The 23,398-nt window shown below is 44.5% G+C and overlaps 1 protein-coding gene across 2 annotated transcripts in view; it reads left to right on the forward strand.

Annotated features, from left to right (window-relative positions):
* PPP1R9A (protein phosphatase 1 regulatory subunit 9A) overlaps window positions 1-23,398 on the forward strand; it is a 187,466-nt gene that overhangs the window by 102,743 nt on the left and 61,325 nt on the right. For both annotated transcript variants that reach the window (XM_075827733.1, XM_075827734.1), the window contains exons 3-4: window positions 777-909; window positions 12,243-12,363. In XM_075827733.1, coding sequence (XP_075683848.1) covers window positions 777-909; window positions 12,243-12,363 — 254 coding nt within the window. The remainder of the gene's footprint in view (window positions 1-776; window positions 910-12,242; window positions 12,364-23,398) is intronic.

The following is a 23,398-nucleotide window of genomic DNA, read 5'->3' on the forward strand; positions in this document are numbered from 1 at the left end:
AGATAGATAGATAGATAGATATGAGATAGATAGATAGATAGATATGAGATAGATAGATAGATAGATAGATAGATATGAGATAGATAGATAGATAGATATGAGATAGATAGATAGATAGATAGATATGAGATAGATAGATAGATAGATATGAGATAGATAGATAGATAGATAGATAGATAGATATGAGATAGATAGATAGATAGATATGAGATAGATAGATAGATAGATAGATATGAGATAGATATGAGATAGATATGAGATAGATATGAGATAGATATGAGAGATAGATAGATAGATAGATAGATAGATAGATAGATAGATGTAATATATATTCGCTTCTCTTGATCATCATAGAAGTCATGTATATTTTCGCAGCATGGTTTGCAGGATATGGGGTACGGTTGTGGATATACTGTATGTAAAATGAGAATATTTTCTGCATTACACTTGTTTGTCTAGATAATGACTAAAACTTTAATTTTTTTAATTTAAGATATTAAGTGTCTCACACATGGCTGTTGTAGGGATCAGTAGTCCCTCTGCCTTTTTTAGTTACATATTGCACTATTGTATGATTTGATCAATAACTAATGACATCTGGACTGACGGATGCTGTCAGGACGCGGCTTACAACCTGTGACTCTACAGCTGTCGGGAACTATCACCCTCAGCATGCCTGCGGCTGTCAGCGCATGCTGGGAGTTGTAGCTTCACAGAAGCTGGAGAGACTCCCGCAATATCTTATGTCTTATGGTATTTTTTATTTTCTTCCGCAGGTGTTCAACACATATTCAAATGAAGATTACGACAGGCGGAACGATGAAGTAGACCCAGTAGCTGCTTCCGCAGAATACGAGCTGGAGAAACGAGTGGAAAAGCTGGATTTATTCCCAGTGGATCTCGAGAAAGGTATGTTTATGTCACGCTAATTGAAATTTAATAGGAGGTTTCCGTGGGGAAACGGCAGCGGCTTGTTATAATGAGCGAGGTGTCATGACAATACGTTGCGCCGGGTATCAGATCGCAACCTGTGTAACAGATACTCTCATTAACCCCAGTAGTAAGAGCAAAGCGGAAGCTGAATATCAATACAGGATATTAGGATAAAATAATCGTTACTGTAAGGCCTTGTTCACACGGCGTGTATTCGACGTGTTTTTGCTGCGTTTTACACGTTGTGAAATGCGTCAAACACTTGCTTTAAGCTTCCCATTGACATCAATGGAAAACGCATTGTAGTGCATACGACGCCTCTTTTTGACTCTCGCGTGTTTAAAAAACGAGTAGTGTAAAAAAAAGAAGCATCAGGTCAATTTTTGGCTCCGAAAAGGTGCCTAATTACCACAGTCAATAGGAGTTCTAATTACGCAGCCAAAAACGCATCGAAAAACGCGTAAAAATGCCTGTACTCTAAAAGTTCTTTTCAAAAACGCTAGTGTTTTTACGCGTTTACACGCCGTTTTTTTGAGCGCCGTGTGAACAAGGCCTCAGACTACAGCTGAATTACCCACAATGCAGCCTATGTAGATGCCTGTAGCTCCAAGGTGACCCACTTTATTGTAAAACTGACATTGAAAGGAATTTAGGGATGTTGGAGTATAGCTTCCCCGCTTTGGACAATCCCTACTTGTCAGAAAGGTCCCTTGAAAATAAGGTAAGCCCAAAGTGTCCTCTTGCTGGGATCTGTGGCCGTTTGTAACCTCGCAGTATTTAATTTCCCTGCAGCGCCTCCACAGGGGAAACTAAGCATTACACAGTGCTCATTCAAATGAATGGGTTGTCTGTGCCATGTAGGACAGGACAGGTCCTCCGGGGTGGGAGACGCTCTTTGTAACCGCTCTCCACTCCGGCCAAGAGATCAGGATCCTGAACTCAGAATTTTCTTAATAGGGTTCTATGAAAATAAGTTTTCTAAACTTGACTATACCAGCGCCAGGCAGCTGCTGCTAAAGCAAATCAAATCTGGGGATGCATCAAAAGAGGCATAGATGGATAGTTGATACAGATGTTTTGTTCTGCGCAATCACAACAATAACTGTATGGGTGACGCTCAAATACCTTGCTCGGTGTTATGTCAGATTTCTTACAGAGTCATCTTGTTCCAGGCTAAAACATTACAAAATAAACTGCAGGGAAAGATGAACTGCACTGGGGTCAGAGGTGGAGACGTTATCCGTTACTCCCTTGTATAGGCAGCAGTTCACTAATGGGAGATGGTCTTTAAAACACTATAACCAGTGAACAGGAGAAGTGCAGGGAAGACACAGGTTATGACCTAACTCCAAAGCACAATTAATTAAACATGTAACTTTGATTATGATTAATGAACGATTATTTAGGCCACACCCCCTACTTGCATGCTACGCCATTGAATTACTATTTTTCCCCTGAGCCTGCTGTATACTACTGTATATAATATACCCCCTGACTCTGCCCCCACACAGTATATTGCCCCCATAGCTGCCCCCACATATTATAATGCCCCATAGTTGCCCCCACATAGAATAATACCCCATAGCTGCCCCTACAGCGTATAATGCCCCCATAGTGCTTCCCACACAGATTAATGCCCCATAGCTGCCCTCCACACATTATAATGCCACCATAGTGTTGCCTACAGAGTATGATGTCCAATAACTGCCTCCACACATCATAATGCCCCATAGCTGCCATCACCCAGTATAATGCCCCTATAACTGCCTTCCACACATTATAATGCCCCCCAATAGCTGCCACCACACAGTATAATGCCCCCATTACCTCACTCCATACAGTATAATTACCCTATAACTGCCCTCCACACAGTATAATGCCCCCCATCGCTGCCACCACACAGTATAATGCCGCCCATAGCTGTCACCACACAGTATAATGCCCCCCATTACTGTCCTCCACACAGTATAATGCCCCCCATCGCTGCCACCACACAGTATAATGCCCCCATTACTGCCCTCCACACAGTATAATGCCCCCCATCGCTGCCACCACACAGTATAATGCCCCCATTACTGCACTCCATACAGTATAATTACCCTATAACTGCCCTCCACACAGTATAATGCCCCCCATAGCTGTCGCCACACAGTATAATGCCCCCCATTACTGCCCTTCATACAGTATAATGCCCCCCCATAGCTGTCGCCACACAGTATAATGCCCCCCATTACTGCCATTCATACAGTATAATGCCCCTATAACTGCCCTATAAATATACCCCCTGACACTGACCCCACACAGTATATTGCCCCCATAGCTGCCCCCACACATAATAATGCCCCATAGCTGCCCCTACACAGTATAATGCCCCAGTAACTGCCCCCATAGCTACCCTCCACACAGTATAAAGTCCCCCTATAGCTGCCCCCACGCTCTACCTTATGCCCCCCTGCTCTACCATTGGATTCAACTGTATCTGTGTCCTGAAGATGCAGATACGGCTTAAACCGGGGAAAAAAATTTAAAAAAACTGAAATGAGCAACATGACGCCGGTTAATTGTGCTGAATTTCGGTTTTGTTTTTATTTTCAATTAATTGCCCAGCCCTACGGCACCGTATTAAAGAGGCAAAACTTATTCTAATTGGGGGGGAAGGTTTTGCCTACTTACCTAAATACAGGAATCTTACAAATCTATTACAGGCAGCTTCATCCCGGAGATGTGGACATTTAGGTTTTAAGCAGCAGATATTGTAATTATTGATAATATAAGAAGCCTCTGGCGTCGGGCACTGGTAGATGATGATCACGACCTCCATAGAAATGACCGATCAGATGTTGGAGTTTTGATCTGGTAAGAGGGAAATCCTAGGACTGAGCTGGGCCCTTCATCAGGTCAGGCAAGTTGATATTACTTATTATCAGGGTTGTCCTATCAGAGACAACCCCTTTCAGAATGCGGCCCCTGGGGCGATCAGAAGATCACCCCAGGTTCTGCATCTGGCCCCCTTGGCAAACAGCAGATTTTGCTGGGGAAATCCATGGGCAGCCAGGCATTTCCCCTGCAGCGGCCTCTTCAGGGGAAATGTAGTATTACATGGTGGCCATTTAGATGAATGGCCGTTCTTGTAATACATGGACGACTCGGGTCCTCCAGAATGGGAGCCACTCGGGGCCTCTCTATGATGTTTAGCTGTAGGTAAATCGGCTTCCTATAAAATTGATCCATGTCTGAGATAGGAAATTTAGTTTTTGACTCCAAGACAGTAATTGATTATAATATCTGTACAGCGCTGGGGAATATGTATAAGCAACAGTAACAAATAAATGTCATTTTAACTGTACATTCCTGCATTGCGTCCCCTATATTAGCCGTGAGTCCTTTTCTCATGTTGCTGGATTGTGAACGCTTCATTTCACAAGTCCGAGACGTCCTACAGCAGGTGATAATGTCACCTCACAGGAGAGGGCCGAATCCTGCTGCCAGTTCTCTGTGTGACCTTCAGCATTTTCAGATTGATTGTACGCTTCATGAAGTCAAGGATTTACCAGACTAGTGTTGTTCCCTCCAGCTCTGCTACATCACCGCTACCATGTAAGACAATACAGAAAAAAACAAAGTCTACTGCAAATGACCTGAAATTGAATGAAGCATTCACAGCGCCCTCTGCTGGCCTGCGGTGAATGTACATGAGTCGTTCTGCCCTGTGACTATCCTGAATGAGCCGGGTCACCAGGAATTATCGTCTACTATTGTAAAAAGTTAAAGGGGTTTTACAAGGACATGTATGATGTGTATCCTCCCTAACATACACCCGGTGATCTCCAAATTCCAGCACCTCAGTTGTACCTTGTTCTCTATGTACAGGAGACGTACACAGATCTCTATGTAGAGTGGGAAGTGTGAGCGCTGCATTTACCTGGTTAGTTTACCAGTAGTGATCATTCTATCATAGGAATCCTTGTATTTAAAATCAATTTGGTGATGTTTAGATAAGGTTGGGGTCGGGTTACCCTTTTACACTATATATGGCCAGAAATATGTGGACCCCCCGCCCCCACACTTTCTAATTATGGAGTTCAAGTTTTTCAGTCTCACCCATTGCAAACAGATGCATAACATCAAGCACACAGACATTCAATCTCTACAGTCAAACATTGCTAGTAGTATGGGTTGTAGGGAAAAATCAGCGCACATATTCCCACAGACACACTCCAAATCTTGTGGATAGCCTTCCCAGAAGAACGGAGACTGTTAGGGTATGTTCACACGGCAGCGTCCGTAACGGCTGAAATTACGGGGCTGTTTTTAGGAGAAAATATCCCCGTAATTTCAGCCGTCATGGCATGTTGAGGCGCTTTTTTGCTGCGTCCATTACGGACGTAATTGGAGCTTCTTTTCCATCGAGTCAATGGAAAACGGCTCCAATTACGTCTGAAGAAGTGACAGGCACTTCTTTGACGCGGGCGTCTTTTTTACGCGCCGCCTTTTGACAGCGGCGCGTAAAAAAAATGACCGTGTGCACAGAACATCGGAAGACCCATTCTAATGAATGGGCAGATGTTTGCCAACGCTAACGAGCCGCATTTTCGGACGTAATTCGGGGGCTAAAACACCCAAATTACGTCCGTAAATAGACCGTGTGAACATACCTTCAGGGCTTATTCAGACGAACGTGTAATACGTCCGTGCAACGCGCGTGATTATCACGCGCGTCGCACGGACCTATGCTAGTCTATGGGGCCGTGCAGACAGTCAGTGATTTTTACGCAGCGTGTGTCCGCTGCGTAAAACTCATGACATGTTCTATATTTGTGTGCTTTTCGCGCATCACGCACCCATTGAAGTCAATGGGTGCGTGAAAATCACGCGCCGCACACGGAAGCACTTCTGTGTGACGCGCGTGATTCGCGCAACAGCAGTAAAAAGTATAATTGAAAACAGAAAAGCACCACGTGCTACAAACAAACAGAGTGTCATAATGATGGCGGCTGCACGAAAATCACCCAGCCACGCATCATATGGTGATGACACACGGAGCTGTTAAGTACCTTTTGCGCGCACAAAACGGCGCATTTTTTTCGCACACAAAACGCACACGCTCGTGTTAATCCGGCCTCAGGGTTATTATTATCTGCTAGATCTGCCCTGGTCACCTGTTAGGCTGGGTTCACACGTGGCGGAATTTCACTTAAATTCCGCTGCGGACACTCCGCAGCGTTAATCCGCAGCGGAGCCGTTTGTCCATTGCCTTCCACTTTAATTTAGCAGTGTTCGTTTAGACGAGGCGTAACATTCCGCTGCGGAGCATAGGCTGCGGAGCGGAATTTGGTGTCCGCAGCATGCTCTGTCTGTTGCGGAGCAGTGGCGGACTGGTTGCGGACTCATGGCGGAATTTCTCCATTGACTTCAATGGAGATTCTAATTTCCGCAATGAAGTCCGCAGCTGTCATGCACATGTCATGTGTGCTGCGGATCCGTCTTGCTTTTTTAACTTGACATTTCTTCATTCTGGCTGGACCTATGTATTTCTAGGTCTACAGCCAGACTGAGGAAGTCAATGGGGCTCCCGTAATGACGGGAGCGTTGCTAGGAGATGTCAGTAAATAGTCACTGTCCAGGGTGCTGAAAGAGTTAAGCGATCGGCAGTAACTGTTTCTGCACCCGGGACAGTGACTACCGATCTCAATATACATGTATCTGTAAAAAAAAATGAAGTTCATACTTACCGAGAACTCCCTGCTTCTGTCTCCAGTCCGGCTTCCCAGGATGACGTTTCAGTCTAAGTGACGGCTGCAGCCAATCACAGGCTAATAACAGGCTGCAGCGGTCACATGGACTGCCGCGTCATCCAGGGAGGTCGGGCTGGATGCCGAAGGAGGGACGCGTCACCAAGACAACGGGCGGTAAGTATGAATTTCTTTGACTTTCACAAGGGAAAGTGCTGTCCCTTCTCTCTATCCTGCACTGATAGGGAGAAGGGAAGTACTTTTACCGCAGTCCGCAGCAGCTAGTCCGCATCAATTTACTGCACATTTTGTGCAGATCCGCAGCAGAATCTGCAACGCAGATTCTGTGCGGCATTGATGCGGACAGTTGCGGAGGAAATCCGCCACGTGTGGTCATGCCCTAAGTGTTATTATTATCTGCTAGATCTGTCCCGGTCATCTGTAATTGCTATTATTATCTGCTGGATCTGCCCCGGTCATCTGTAAGTGCTATTATTATCTGCTAGATCTGCCCCGGTCACCTGTAAGTGTTACTATTATCTGCTAGATCTGCCCCGGTCACCTGTGAGTACTATTATTATCTGCTAAATCTGCCCTGGTCACATGTAAGCAATAATATTATCTACCAGATCTGCCCCGGTCACCTGTAAGTGTTATTATTATCTGCTAGTTCTGCCCCGGTCACCTGTAAGTGTTACTATTATCTGCTAGATCTGCCGCGGTCACCTGTGAGTACTATTATTATCTTCTAAATCTGCCCTGGTCACATGTAAGCAATAATATTATCTACCAGATCTGCCCCGGTCACCTGTAAGTGTTATTATTATCTGCTAGATATGCCCCGGTCACCTGTAAGTGTTACTATTATCTGCTAGATCTGCCCCGGTCACCTGTGAGTACTATTATTGTCTGCTAAATCTGCCCTGGTCACATGTAAGCAATAATATTATCTGCTAGATCTTCCCTGGTCACATGTATGTGTTATTATTATCTGCTAGATCTGCCCCAGTCACCTGTGAGTGCTATTATTATCTGCTAGATCTGCCCGGGTCACATGTAAGTAATATTATTATCTGCTAGATCTGCCCCGGTCACTTGTAAGTGCTATTTTGCTGAAGTGGAAGCATCTAGGAGTAACAACAGCTCAACCACAAAACGCAGGAGAACACAATCTCACAGAGCAGAGCCGTCGAGTGCTGAAGCGCAGGGTGTGTAATAATCACATATACCCTGTTATATAGCTCACTACAGAGCTCCACACAGCCTCTGGAAGTGACGTCAGCACCAGAACTGTTTGTCCGGAGCTTTATGAAATGTGTTTTCATGGTCACTGCACACAAGCCTAAGATCACCATGCACAATGCCAAGTGTCGGCTGGAGTGGTGTAAAGCACACAGAAAATTGGGGAGATGCCTCCAGCTCACCTTTTGACTGGACTTGTATTATTTGTAGTAGTCCGGGCGCCCGGGTCCTCGTGACGGCACACGATTAACTGATTGTTTGAAGAAAAAAGTTGGGTGGATCCAGCGCTGAGATAGTTTTAAAAAGAAACTTTTTCTAAGTTTTAATTTTCTTCATTAAAATTGGTTCAATAGCATATTGTTAGAAGTGTCCTGCAATGCTGGGAATATTGGATGAGGCTGAATAGCCTACGCGTTTCAAACGCTGTCTGCGTTCTTATTCATGGCTTGAAATGGTGTAAAGCACGTTGTCACTGGACTCTGTAGCAGCGTGTTCTCTGGAGTAATGAATCACGGCTCACTATCTGGCAGTCTGATGGAGAAATCTAGGTTTGGCGGATGCCAGGGGAACGCTACCTATCAGCATGTATAGTGCCTGCTGTAACATGTGGTGAAGGAGGAGGGGTAATGGTCTGGGGCTATTTTTGAGGGTCTGACCTCTGGGACTCCCACAATCCAGAGAATGAAGAGGTGTCCCCTTCCAAGTTTGCTCTGCACAGCGGCACTGGCGGCCACCCGGCTGTCATTTACGCCATTTACATGAAAGCTGCTATGTTCCCTGCACAGGAGGTGGTTGGGGCGCCACTGTGCAGGGAAAAATCAGCGCACATATTCCCACAGACGCACTCCAAATCTTGTGGAAAGCCTTCCAAGAAGAGCGGAGACTGTTAGGGTATGTTCACACGACAGCGTCCGTAACGGCCGAAATTACGGGGATGTTTCCAGGAGAAAACAGCCCCGTCATTTCAGCCGTAACGGCATGTGCAGGCGCTTGAACGCCGCGTCCATTATGAACGTAACTGGAGCTGGTTTTCCATGGAGTCCATGGAAAACGGCTCCATTTACGTCTGAAGAAGTGACATGACACTTCTTTAGCGCGGGCGTCTATTTACGCGCCGTCTTTTGACAGCGACGCGTAAATATACGCCCCGTGTGAACGGACAAACGTCAGCCCATTGCTTTCAATGGGCAGATGTTTGTCAACGCTTTCAAGCCGTAATTTCGGACGTAATTCGGGGGTTAAAATGCCCGAATTACGTCCGTAAATAGGCCGTGTGAACATACCCTTAAGGTTTGTCCACACACAACAGAATTTCTGCAAAAAAAATCTGCAGCAAATCCGTTGAAAGTCAATGGCTTTCCTCTGCGGCAAAACGTACCATTTTTTGCGGCAGAAGTTGGTGCTTAAATTTCTGCGTTTTTCTCAATGTTAGGAGATGGAGACATCTATGAAAAACGCAGCAATTCTGGGCACTTTCCATAGCAGGAATTGACATGCTGCAGTCCGTAAATTATGCACCGCGGGTCAATTTCGGCTCGGAAATTTTACGCAGCTTGTGGATGAGATTTATTAAATCTCACCCACTATGCTGCTACTGTATTCTGCAGTGTTTTTTTCCGGCCGGAAAAAACGTGGCAATTCCGGAGCTTGTGGACGAGCCCTTACTGCCGTAAAACGGGGCCCAACTTCTTAATAACACCCTTTTTTTGGGAATGGGATGTCCAACAAGCTCATGTAGGAATGATGGTCAGGTGTCCATATACTTTTGGCCATAGTGTAGCTTAACCCATATTGTACTTGTACAATGCGTAATGAACAGTTCTGCAACTTTCTAATATCATTTGGATTTCAGTTTCTCATCATTTTCAAGATCTTTGCTTGCTGTCAATTAATGACAACATATATATTTACATCCAGGATTGCTTCTGACCTAATTCTTCCCACAGCTGAGAATTTGCTACTTTTGCATTCACTCTAGACAATCTGTGAGATAAACAGCCTGGACTCCAAAATGACACCTATTACCTACATTTAGGCAAACTATCAGGATAGGAGAGAGATTTGTGCTGCTGATGCGTTTAACTCATTGAGGATTTGAGTCTTGTCTAGTAACAAACTCTTAGCTCTGAATAGGATTAGTTCTGTACAAGTTTTAAACATCTTATTGCAAAGAAGAGTTCTTTCATTCACTGATGTCAAGCAGAGATCTTGAAATTGGGGAAAATCAGCACGTAGTTTTTCCTAAAGGATCTGTCATCTCTCCTAAAGTGTCTGTTTTAATAAAAACTTGCATTCCCCATAAAATAACACTGTTGGCGGATCTGATCTTACAACTCTGCCATGTGCCGTTCCTCTGTTAGTCCTCCTGGAAATGTATGAATAAATTAACACCTATACCATAAGATATGCCATAAATATCTGATAGATGTCAAAGTGACCTGATATGTCATGGATACATGTCCGGCTGTGTTCGGGGTCTCCGTCGGCAGTGCCATGTTGCTATTTATTCAGCTGTAGCACCAAAATTCATATTTTTCCTACAAAATAAAAACGAAACTTGTCACCCCCTCCTACGCCTCTGCCAGCTAAAAGGTTAATCGTGTAATGGGCTTGCAGATGACACGAGCTGTAATCCGTTTTAGTAAATTAGTAAGTACAATGTCAGTTCAGTTTTAGAACTTGGAATGTTTAAAAGCTGTTTAGAATTAAGAATTTCCAGGCTTCTGATTGGCCGGATGAGGCAGTGTAGCATTGCCGTAGCCAATTAGAGTCAATTAAATGGACCCAACAAGTAGCTTAAATGTGCAGTGTCAGCAACGAAGAGTGAACCTGACGCAATTTATATTTGTGGCCCCGATGGGAAAAATGTGTTTGTAGGATTTAGCTGAAACGATGATCCGGACTATCAACAACCACAAAGAAATAATCCGTGTGTGCGGTCATTATGGATTACAGGACTGATGTTCCTAATGTCTTATTCAGACGAACGTAGAATACGTAGAAAACAACGGCCGTCGCACGGACGCATGTATTTCAACGGGGCCGTTCACACACCCATTGTTACAACGGACCGTGTGAAGGGTCCGTTGAAAAATAGAACATGTCCTATTATCTTCTGTTTTCACGTATCCCTCCATAGATTCAAGTCTATGGAGATCCGTGAAAACGGGATCGGCACGGAGGCAACGCGGACATGAAAAACGGCCGTTTTCACATCCGAGTTCCCCACATTCGTCTGAATAAGCCCTTAAACTGTATATAGAAAAAGCCACATCTGTGGGAGCGCAAGTTTTTATGTTGTGGTTGTTCACCTTTAAAAATTAAAGAACAAAAATTAAATTAAAAAAATAACACACTAGCGCCACCTAGAGCATGATGTGATTTAACAATGACCCCTTTCAAGGTGTTGCCTTGTTCTCTTGTGCTGCCCTACCTTATGTTTATGATTAATAAAATAAAACGGGACTGCTTTTTTCCAAAAAAGTGTGCCAGACCTGTCCAAGGATTGTGTCTGATGTTGCAGCTCAGCTCTATTGAAGTGAATGGGGCTGAGCTGCAATACCACACACAACCTATGGACAGGTGTGGCGCTGTTTTACAAAGAAAGCAACCATGTTTTTCTACTACTGGATTACCTGTAAAGTTTTAATGTTTCGCTGCTCTTCACCGCTGGCTTTACTAGATTTCTAGGTAGCGCAGTCTCACATGTATGGGTAGCAATATATTAAAAAAGGTTCTTAATCAGTCCCATAAGTCCTGATTAACCAGTGACATCACACTGCTACATGGACGTAGACGCTTTCGATAGAGTTGTGACGTTTCTTACCGAGATAGGACAGAAGTAGAATGAACTCAACGGGGCTCTGGGCTCATTTTTGGAAACACTGTTCACAAACCCTCACCTATGACATCATCAGACATGTCAGAAGATGTTTAAAGGGGCAGAAGATACCTTTAGAGATCTTTACCAGTAGCCCTATGGAAACTTCACATTAGGAAATCACTACGAGTTGTGCCCGAAGACAAACTCAGTAGAGCTGAACATCGTGAGATTTCCAAATTTGGTTGGTGCCAGGAACAGCTGACGTGTGTTATGTATGACAACAGGGCACTGTTCACAGCTGCCATATGACATTGTGTTACGATAATTTGTCGACATCTGGCGGCCAGTGCCGGGAAGCTCTCCATCTTGGAAACTAATGTGATACATTCGGGAGTTTTTTGCTCGTAGATGGCTGATTGGGGGCTTCCTTCACTCCTTTAGGACATGTAACTGGTTGGATGTTGTGCTGTGTATTTTCACTCTCTTCCTAATCCTCTGTAATTCCCCCACAGATGAAGAAGGCCTTGGCGTCAGTATCATCGGAATGGGGGTTGGAGCTGACACTGGTCTGGAAAAACTTGGAATATTTGTTAAAACTGTCACGGAAGGAGGAGCTGCCCAAAGAGATGGAAGGTACGCGCATGAAGTCTGGAATATTGTAATATTAATAAAGATTATTTTGATTATCCCTTTATGGTCAGGGCAGATTTTGTCCCTAATGACCAAATATTGTTAAGGTAATGTTCATTATTGTGGTATTTTCACATTTTTTGCCGCAATTTTTGCAAAATCGCACCCAAATTTGCAGTTATTATGAACTCCACCATTTTTGGTGGGGTTTGCAACAATTGAGGCACAAAATGCAATACAACTGCAACAGCCTGGATAGATAGATAGATAGATAGATAGATAGATAGATAGATAGATAGATAGATAGATAGATAGATAGATAGATAGATAGATAGATAGATAGATAGATAGATAGATAAATAGGTAGATAGGTAGATTATCAATATGAGATTGATACATGTCACGATCTGTGGGTATGTGGGCCCACTAGCCCGCACGACCATAGCGGGGTAGCAGCTGACCAAACAGTGTACCAAGTCAATATAAAGTCCGAGCACAAGGGTACCTGTAATAGTCCAGACCGTAGCAACGGCTTAGGCACAGATGGGACCTTGGCGGCAGGTGATGCAAAACGTGGCAGATGACACCAGATGTGGTAAGTCAGCATGCGTAGTAGACAGCACAAAATGACTCCAACGCTAGAGATGGCACACGAACAAGTACAGCAGGGGATACAGGATACATGTAGCAGGGCACGGGAATACAGGGAACAGGATATGACTAAGAGACCATTTGCAAGACTAACAGAGGAATACAAACAACGCTCAGGCAAGGAGTGAAGGGGCAGGGCCCTTACAGTCCAGGGTGATCTAGGAGTAATACGTTAATTCTTAACATGTGTGCGCGCCGGCCCTTTAAGGCCGGGAATGAGCTTGTGCACACACCCTACTGGTCACTGCAGGAAAGGACGGCCGCATGTGCTGGCATCTCCAGGGAGGAAGACGTCGGCGGGATGAAAATTTTCTATAAAAAGGGACGTTACAATAGATATGACATTGATAGAGAGATAGATATGAGATAGATAGATACAGGGGTGGGATTCAAATTTTTAACAACAGGTTCCCTGTATTGTGGACAAAGACATACGCGCCGGGGGGGGGGGGGCACAGAGTTATGCAGTGTATCGCGCCTTTGAAAATTATTCTAATAATAAAATAAAACAATTACGATATACCCCCTACATTAAAGTGGTCTCTAAATAAAGAAATTCCCTGTCCAGAATGTTTTAGTGTGGATTTCCACAATATGTATATAATTACATAAGCGCACATACCTACCCACACATTATATTAAACTCACCCATTACGTATAGACCTATATGCGCGCATTCAATATCCTAAGCGTGCTCAGCCCATTTAGTTAAGCTGTGCACATGAGAAGGGTGGAGGACAGTGCGGCGTGCACAGTAAGCCACGATGGATCTGGCAGCTAATGCAGATATGGTGCCAGGACCAAGCACAATACATATATACTGCACCAGAACCAAGATCAGTACATAAATACAACACCAGAACCAAGTTCAGTACATAAATACAACACTAGAACCAAGCTCAATACATATGTACATCCCCAGAACCAAGCTCAGTACAAATATACAACACCAGAACAAAGCTCAGTACATATATACAACACCAGAACAAAGCTCAGTACATATATACAACACCAGAACCAATCTCAGTACTTATATACAACACCAGAACAAAGCTTAGTACCTAAATACAACACCAGAACCAAGCTCAGTACATATATACAGGACCAGAACTAAGCTAGGAACTTATATACAGCACCAGAACCAAGTGCAGTACATATATACAACACCAGAACCAAGCTCAGTACATATATACAGCACCAGAACCAAGCTCAGTACATATATACAGCACCAGAACAAAGCTCAGTACATATATATATGTTTTGAGCTTGGTTGTTCTGATATATATCTGTGGAGCTTTTTTCTGGTGCTGTATATATATACTGAGCTTTGTTCTGGTGCTGTATATATGTACTGAGCTTGGTTCTGGGGCTGTTGTACTGAACTTGGTTCTGGTGCTGTATATATGTACTGAGCTTGGTTCTTGTGTTGAATTTATGCACTGAGCTTGGTTCTGGTGCAGTATATATGTACTGAGCTTGGTTCTGGTGTTGTATTTATGTACTGAGCTTTGTTGTGCTGTATATATGTACTGAGCTTTGTTCTGGTACTGTATATATGTACAGAGCTTGGTTCTGGTGTTGTATATATGTACTGAACTTTGTTCTGGTGTTGTATTTATGTACTGACCTTGGTACTGGTGCTGTATATATGTACTCTGATTTGTTCTGGTGTTGTATATATGTACTGAGCTTTGTTCTGGTGTTGTATATATGTACTGAGCTTGGTTCTGGGGATGTATATATGTATTGAGATTCGTTCTAGTGTTGTATTTATGTACAAAGCTTGGTTCTGGTGTTGTATATATGTACTGAGCTTGGTTCTGGTGTTGTATTTATGTACTGAGCTTGGTTCTTGTGCAGTATATATGTATTGAGCTTGGTCCTGGCACCATATCTGCTTTAGCTGCCAGATCCGTCGTGGCTTACTGTGCACGCCGCATATATATTGAGCTTTGTTCTGGTGCTGTATATATGTACTGAGCTTGGTTCTGGGGCTGTATTTATGTACGGAGCTTGTTCTGGTGCTGTATATATGTACTGAGCTTGGTTCTGGTGTTGTATTTATGTACTGAGCTTGGTTCTGGTGTTGTATTTATGTACTGAGCTTGGTTCTGTTGTTGTATTTATGTACTGAGCTTTGTTGTGCCGTATTTATGTACTGAGCTTTGTTATGGTACTGTATATATGTACAGAGCTTTGTTCTGGTGTTGTATATATGTACTAAGCTTTGTTCTGGTGCTGTATATATGTACTGAGCTTTGTTCTGGTGCTGCATTTATATGCGGAGCTTGGTTCTGGAGTTGTATATATGTTCTGAGCTTCTCTTTGGTGCTGTATATATGTTTTGAGCTTGGTTGCTATGATAAATATAACTCCAGAACCAAGCTAAGTACATATATATACAGCACCAGAACTAAGCTCAGTACATATATACTTTATACCAAAAAAGAGAGAGGGAGACCCTAATAATTGGCGGGTATTAGAACATAATATATACAAATTTGCTTTTGGCAAAATAAACCCTTTTCCCAACTAACCCTAAAGAATATTTTATAACTTGTATTAGGCTATTAAAGCAAAACAGACGAACCACATGTAAATTAAAAGTTAAACGTTCTTGCTGCTGAAACACAGTGACACCGTGGGACACTGCCCACGCAAGGTAAGGAATGCAATATCAATGAGGCCGGCGGGTGCAGAACGCCAGGCCCAATCTGAAGTTAAATTGATAGAGCCAGCAGCAGGAGCACTATATATTAAAAATATGGAAAGAGCCCCCCGACATGTTTCACCACACAAGTGGCGTCTTCAGGGGTACTGGGGCTACATATATACAGCACCAGTACAAATACAGCTCAGTACAGAGATAATTTGCAAATTTAGTTTAACTCCTGCCATATAAGTTTGTACGGCATAAAACTACAGCTCCCAGTATAGCCAGAACGATGGTAAGGATATTCTGAAAGTTGCTGTTTCACAAAAAAAAACTATACACATATCATCTCGCTGCAGATCATATAGTGACTACAGTACTGAGCAGTCACAGGGAGAATAAACATTTACTGTAATGATAGGGGTAGGGAAACGGACAAGTGAGCCCTAATCTACCCGCCACTCTGTCCCTGCCTACTTGCAACGACCCGCCCTAGACGACGGGGTACAACTGGGCGGCGGTCCCTACGCTCAGTAAGTGCACGAAACAGACAAGGGTACACAAAGCTAGGGAAATGGGGCAGTTGCCCACGGCAACACCGCGAGCAACAAGAGAGGTGAACGAGCCGAGTCAAACCAGGAGAGTACGAGGTACCAAACGCAGAGCAGAAGAGTAGTCAGTAAGCTGGGGTCAGTATGGAGCAGGATCAAATAGTAGGAGCTGTAGCTGGGCCAGGAAACCACACGAGAAGAATCACAAGCACTGGAGGAACAGGAAAGGCAGGTATAAATAGACAGAGGGCGGGAGCTAGCTGAGTCTGGCCAGGCTGCGATAGGCTCTCCCACTCCTAAGCCTGCCAGCCTAAATGGTGGAAGGTGGAGTCAGTCTCAGACACATAGACTCAGGTGCCGACTGATTACCTATGGGCGTTAACCCCGCTGTGCCTGCCAGATCCTTTACATTTACATTTAGTGACTCACCGGTGACGACTTCTCAGATTTTAATCGTTCTCTTTACTTTTCCATCTGGTCCAGAACTCTATGATGCCTCCTGGCCATGAGCCATTTCTGCGGAAATGGGTCAATTTGCTGCTCAGATGTCTTCGTAAGCTCACTTTTTCAACATTTCTGCACCTATAAACGAAGAGCAAATTCTTATGGTACCACACTATATGCCACTCTATATAATAGTATCATACACTGGGTACCCGAATATAATAGCGCTACACACTGTGCCCCTGAATATAATAGTAACATACACTGTGCCCCTGAATAAAATTGTGTCAAACACTGTAAAGTAATGCACCACACACAGTGCCCCCTGTAGATAGTGCCCCTTATAGAGCCCTTTGTAGATAGTGCTCCCAGTAGAGCCCTCTGTAGATAGTGCTCCCAGTAAAGCCCTTTGTAGATAGTGCTCCCAGTAGAGCCCTCTGTAGATTGTTCTCCCCATAGAGCCCTCTGTGGGTAGTAGCGTTCCCTGTAGATAGTACCCCCTGTGGCATTCACTGTAGCGTTCCCTGTATAGTGCCCCCTGTAGCGTTCCCTGTATAGTGCCCCCTGTAGCGTTCACTGTATAGTGCCCCCTGTAGCGTTCCTTGTATAGGGCCCCCTGTAGATAGGCCCCCCCTGTGGCGTTCCCTGAGGATAGAGCCCCCTGTGGCGTTCCCTGTAGATAGAGCCCCCTGTGGCGTTCCCTGTAGATAGAGCACCCTGTGCCCCTGTGGCGGTCCCTGTAGATAGGGCCCCATTTGCCGTTCCCTGTAAAAAAAAAACTCAGTATTTACGCAACGTTTGAACTCGTAACATATTTCTCCCAGTGTAGTATTTTTTGTTTTCACACACTTCTGACTAAGGAAGTCTAACCAAAATAAAATGTATACCATATATATCCTTGAAGATCTGATGTTTGTATAATGGGGACATAAAATGCGCGTTTATGAGAGAAAATGTTCATATTGTAAAATTCTGCACCAAGAAAACCTTTGAAGATAAAAATCAATCCCCTTCACACATCAGACATGAGACTATTAGAAGAAGTCTTGTTTCTTCCTGTTGCCAGGTAACATTGTATCGAAGGTGAAAGGATTCGTGTATTAGAGTTTATTGTAACATTACACGCCGGGATTTCTGGATTTTTTTTCCCGAAAACAATATATTGTATTTCTGCAAATATCATTGTGCGTATTCCCCTGTCCTGTTTTTTTTTTTCTAGAGAGTATCAGATTTTTAGCAGCATGTTTTATGTTATTTATTTTTTTATAACTTTTTTTTATTTTTAACATAATTTTATATTAAATTTAATAAAGTTTTAAAACAGGTCTCCAGGCCCCTACCTGTAGAAGTGTGCCAGTTACCTTATTGCCCCAATAGACAATACTGCCACATAAGTGTCTCACAAAATTCTGACTGATTGCAACCACCACTAGGTGGAGCTCTTTATATACAAATTTATAGATATAAGACATCAAAAGGAGCAATATAAATACGTTAGCAATCCCTTGTGGAAGCTGCTAGAAGTTGCCTGCTCTGCCAGAAGTGCAGGAGATCCCCCCTGTTTCAGAAGACTCTCAGAAATTCCGGAAGATTAGACAAGTATGATTAACAGTGTCATTAGAGTGACCTCATAAAAAGTACCAGCAAAGTGTCCCCTGATAAGCAATGCCATCAGAGTACCCTTAGCTGGCAGTATTGTTTACTGAGTGTCCACAATACTCCCATTAGTGCCAGCATAGTCCTTCCCTGTACATAGCCGTAGAATTAAATGATAAAATTTGTGCTGCCTGTAGCCACCACTAGGGGGAGTCCACTGTATACATGTTTATACAGATTTCATTAAAGTCAAAATATAAATACATATGCAGGAAGCCTGCAGCCTTTTGCGGGACGTTTGCCTGCCATTCTGAGAGTCCGGGTTATCTAAAAAATGATTGGTAGTCATAATAACGTAACACTGACTGCTGCACCTGCCTTTGCGGCCAACGTCTCATCTCACTGCCGTCCCCATTCTCTCCATGGTGACTTGCGCGCACTTTTATGATAGTCCTATGTCATTTGGTCACCTCTGGCTATATAAACCTGCTCAGAGTTGTCACCCTTTGCCTGAGCAACAAGGCACTGTCCATTTGTGAAGGTGTTCATTTGCTGTTTTGGATTTGACTCTGACTCTGCCTTGGGATCACTCCCCGTCCTTACCTGTTATCTGCCAGGCCTGACCTCGGATTTGTATAATCACACTTTAGTTTATCGACTTATCACAAATACCACCTGCAAGTCATCGGTGGTTGCTATTGTGGACTACTCTGGAGACTCGACCTGGGCATTGCCTGCAGGGAGTCAATGCCCATGTTAGGGGAATATTTTAAGGTGAAGACTGCAAAATCCCTTAACTTCCGCTCCCTCAGTTTATCCCTTGCTAAACCTAACAGGGACATTCTGGGTCCACGCTCCTCTCCTGAGTCCTGAATGTGACAGTTACACTGTACCAGTGGCGGATTAAGTAGACCATGGGCCCTGGGCTGTTACCCAAACTTGGGCCCCCCTTCCGCACCGCCGCCCTGCTGCGCCGTAACTATTTTTAACACTACCTTTTTGGGCAAGCATTAACAAATGGGTGTTACGATTCCCCTTGTCACAGGGCTGTGTCCCTACGTACTGACAGTATCACGCTGTGCAGGGACACATCCTCCTGACAAGGGGAATTGTCTATCAGTCCTGGACTGCAGAAAGACTTTGTGAAATACAAGGATTTCCTATAATAAACATGTCAGGAGAGGTGACAGATTCTCTATAAATCTAGTGACTCACAGGTGACGACGTCTCAGATTCTAGTAGTTTTTTTCCTCTTTTCTTCTCCATCCGGTCCAAAGCTCATGACAACTTCTCCCGGCCATGACTCATTTCTGCAGAATTTGCCACTCCGATGTCTTCGGCTTTTCCAACATTTTCCACACCTATAAATAAAAGTTATCATGGTGCCACATACTGTGCCCCTAAATATAATAGCACCAAACACTGCGCGCCTGTATATAATAATACCACACACTGTAAAACACCACATACACACAGCCCCCTGTACATAGTGCCTCACACAGCCCCCTGTACATAGTGCCACACATAGCCCCTGTAGAGATATACACCCCCATAGATAGCCCCACACATAGCCCCCTGTAGGTATCACACATCCCCCCGTAGAGAGCGTTACACACAGCCCCCTATAGATAGTGCCATACAGCCCCCCTGTAGAGTGCCACACAGCCCTCCCCCTCTTGTAAATAGCACCAAAAAGCCCCCCCTATAAAGAGCTCCACACACATACCGCTGTGGATAGCGCTACACAGCCCCCCCCTTGTATATAGTGCTACACAGCCCCCCCTTTGTATATAGTGTCACACAGCGTTCCCCCTTTGTATATAGGGCCACACAGCGCTCCCCCTTGCATATAGGGCCACATAGTGCTCCCCCCTTGTATATAGTGTACACAGTGCTCCCCCCTTTGTATATAGTGCCACACAGCACTCCCCCCCCTTGTATATAGTGTCACAGAGCACTCCCCCTTATATATAGTGTAACGGAGCAACCCCCCCCCTCCTTGAATATATACACAGCGATAGTCCCCAGCTAAAAAAATATATACAGTTTACTTACCTTACCTCGTGGCGGCCACTCCAGCTGGACGCGTGTGAATCCTCTGGACTAGACACATGTGCAGACCGGCGTGATGCAGTACCTTATCACGCCGGCCTGCGCAGGGAGTCTTCCCAGCTCCTTATAGGCTGCAAGCCGAATGTGACTGGCTGCAGCCTATAGTATTCATTTGTATCTAAGTCCTGAGGACTTAGATACAAATGAATGTGGCTGCCGCTAGAACCAGGGCCCCCTCCGGTGCTAGCGACGCCAACGGGCATGAGGGGGCCCGTGCGATCATGTGCGGTTCGGCCGGCCATGGGCCCCCCGGGAGCATTGAGCCCCGGGCGGCCGCCCGAATCGCCCTAATGATAATCCGCCACTGTATTGTACTTGCTATTACTTAGGTCAGCCTCAACTTCTAACATGTTATAGTGACATATCAAGTTTTGATCGGTGGGGGTCCGAGCACTGAGACCCCCACTAATCATCAAAACGAAGCAAAAGAAGCGCTCGAGTGAGCGCAGAGCTGCTTAGTTTATGATCAGCTTTTGACGGAAAGCCGAGTAATTGGTGTACGGGCCCATGGAGTTTCTATTCAGCCCGTACACCAATTGCTCGGCTTTCCGGAAAAAGCTGATCAGAGACTAACTGCTTAGCGCTCACCTAAGCGCTTCTGCCGCTTCATTTTAGAGATCGGTGGTTCGATAATGCTGTGACATGTCAGAAGTTTTGATTGGTGGGGGCCCGAGCACTGAGACCTCCACCAATCGCTAAAAGGAAGCGGCAGAAGCCCTCGTGTGAAAACTCAGCCGCTTCGTTTCTGTTTGGCTTTTTCCAGAAAGACTTTCTATTGATCCTGTACTCCGATACATTGATTTCCGGAAAGGGCCGAACAGAACCGAAGCAGCTGAGGGCTCACACAAGCCCTTCTGCTGCTTCGTTTTAGAGATCAGTGGGGGGTCTCAGTGCTCAGACCCCCACCGATCAAAACTTCCGACATGTGACTATGACATCTCAGAAGTTTTTTGAACGTTTAGTTACCCTTTAATGCGCTTAGGCCGGTATAGAGTTCCAGGGCGAGAGTGTCACTGTCCGCTGGGGCTTTGCCTCTGTGCGTGAGCAGCTGCGGCTGAGAGCGGTGTATGACGGCAGCAGAAGCCGGGGCAGAGTTCCAGGGCGGGAGTGTGACTGTCCGCTGCTAGTTAACCCTTTGCTCCTGGTGAGGTTGTGCTTGTGCACTGCAGCCAATCTGAACAAGCAGAGCTTCAGTGTAAAACGAGGGAGGTGAGGTTGAGCTTGAATTTTCGATTAGACAGATAGTGGATTTTAGATTACCAGAGCACCTGGTGGTAACCCTCATCAGAGTGGGACTACCCTGCCGATTATTAGAAATCCATAACAATGGAAGCGATGAAGAAACAATAAAAACATGACTCTATTGTCAATAGATTCAGTCTAATCTTAGAAATACATCTTATTACTGTAGCTTTACCTATATCTCCATTATCAGGTATTGTTGGATATAACGTATAATGTTGCAGGATATTTATGGCTGTCAAGGAAAAATTATCAGAAAAACTCCTTATTGCAGTAATTCTAAAAGCATATGAGGGGTGTACAGCACTTGTTACAGCAAGTACCATAATTAGTGGAGATACAGCTGTTTTACTACATAATTGGGGGTCTTCGGGTAATAATTTCACACTTGCCAGGCTGATAGGAGCAGCATTAGTCATGGATCTGCCTGATAAGTCTTTGTGATACAAGTGACAGAACCGCAACATGGGATCTTAGAGGACAAAAACTCCGTAGACCCCAATAATTGTCAGAAGCTGAGATTTAAAGAGGACCCGTCACTTTATACAGTGCAACCAATGGAAGTTCATATATAAAAATTATCATCGAAGGAAGGAACCTAAAATCTGTCTTAATTATTTCCCTCTTAGACATTTATGCCATATCCACCTGTGCGTGGCCACCTCTCCTATATGTGGCTGCTATGAGGAGTCAGATGGTCCAGAGTGGAATTGGGGACACCTGGTGACTTAGTATTTTGAGTCCTTCCATGATGATCCAGTGTTTTCACCTGTAATGATGTTCTTTTTTACTGTCAGTCCCTGTTGATTTATTTGTTTAGGGTCCTTTTTTTTCCCCAGTTGTCATCTCCAAGGATCCAGGGATTCAATGTCGATCTCTGGTCAACTGATGGCTATACCTGGTGATCCAGTATTTTTGTGTTGTGGTCACAGGTGGTCTTGTGGTGCATTGTCTTAGTGTACATGCTGTGTTGATCTGGTGGTGCATTATCCATCTCTGATATCCCAGTGTGTTACTCTGCTTCTCCTGGTAAACAAGTATCAACCCCAGCTAATCTATTTTTGTTATTTTTTTTGTGTGCTTTCCTTGATGTTGTAGCGGTGTTACGTCCATCCTAGGGTATCAAGTGTAATATTCCACATTCACTGGTGATCTAGTGGTACATTGTTCATCCCTGGTGATCTAGTGGTACATTGTCCATCCCTGGTGATCTAGTGGTACATTGTCCATCCCTGGTCATCTAGTGGTACATTGTCCATCCCTGGTCATCTAGTGATGCATTATTCATACCTGGTGATCTAGTGGTACATTGTCCATCCCTGGTGATCTAGTGATGCATTATTCAGACCTGGTGATCTAGTGATGCATTATTCAGACCTGGTGATCTAGTGGCAGATTGTGCATCCCTAGTGATCTCGTGATGCATTATTCAGCCCTGGGGATCTAGTGATACATTGTCCATCCCTGTGGATCTAGTGGCACATTGTCCACCCCTGTTAATTTAGGGGTATATTGTCCACCCCTGTTAATTTGGGGTACATTGTCCATCCCTGGTGATTTAGTGGTACATTGTTCATCCCTGGTAATCTAGTGATGCGTTATTCAGCCCTGGTGATCTAGTGGTACATTGTTCATTATGGTGATCTACTGGTACATTGTCCATCCCTGGTGATCTACTGGTACATTGTCCATCCCTGGTGATCTAGTGGTACATTGTTCAGCCCTGGTGATCTAGTGGTGCATTATTTAACCCTGGTAATCTGTTATATTATTGAGAATTCACGGGTGA

Source organism: Rhinoderma darwinii, chromosome 5 (genome assembly GCF_050947455.1).
Source record: "Rhinoderma darwinii isolate aRhiDar2 chromosome 5, aRhiDar2.hap1, whole genome shotgun sequence".
In the NCBI taxonomy this organism is placed as follows: domain Eukaryota; kingdom Metazoa; phylum Chordata; class Amphibia; order Anura; family Rhinodermatidae; genus Rhinoderma; species Rhinoderma darwinii.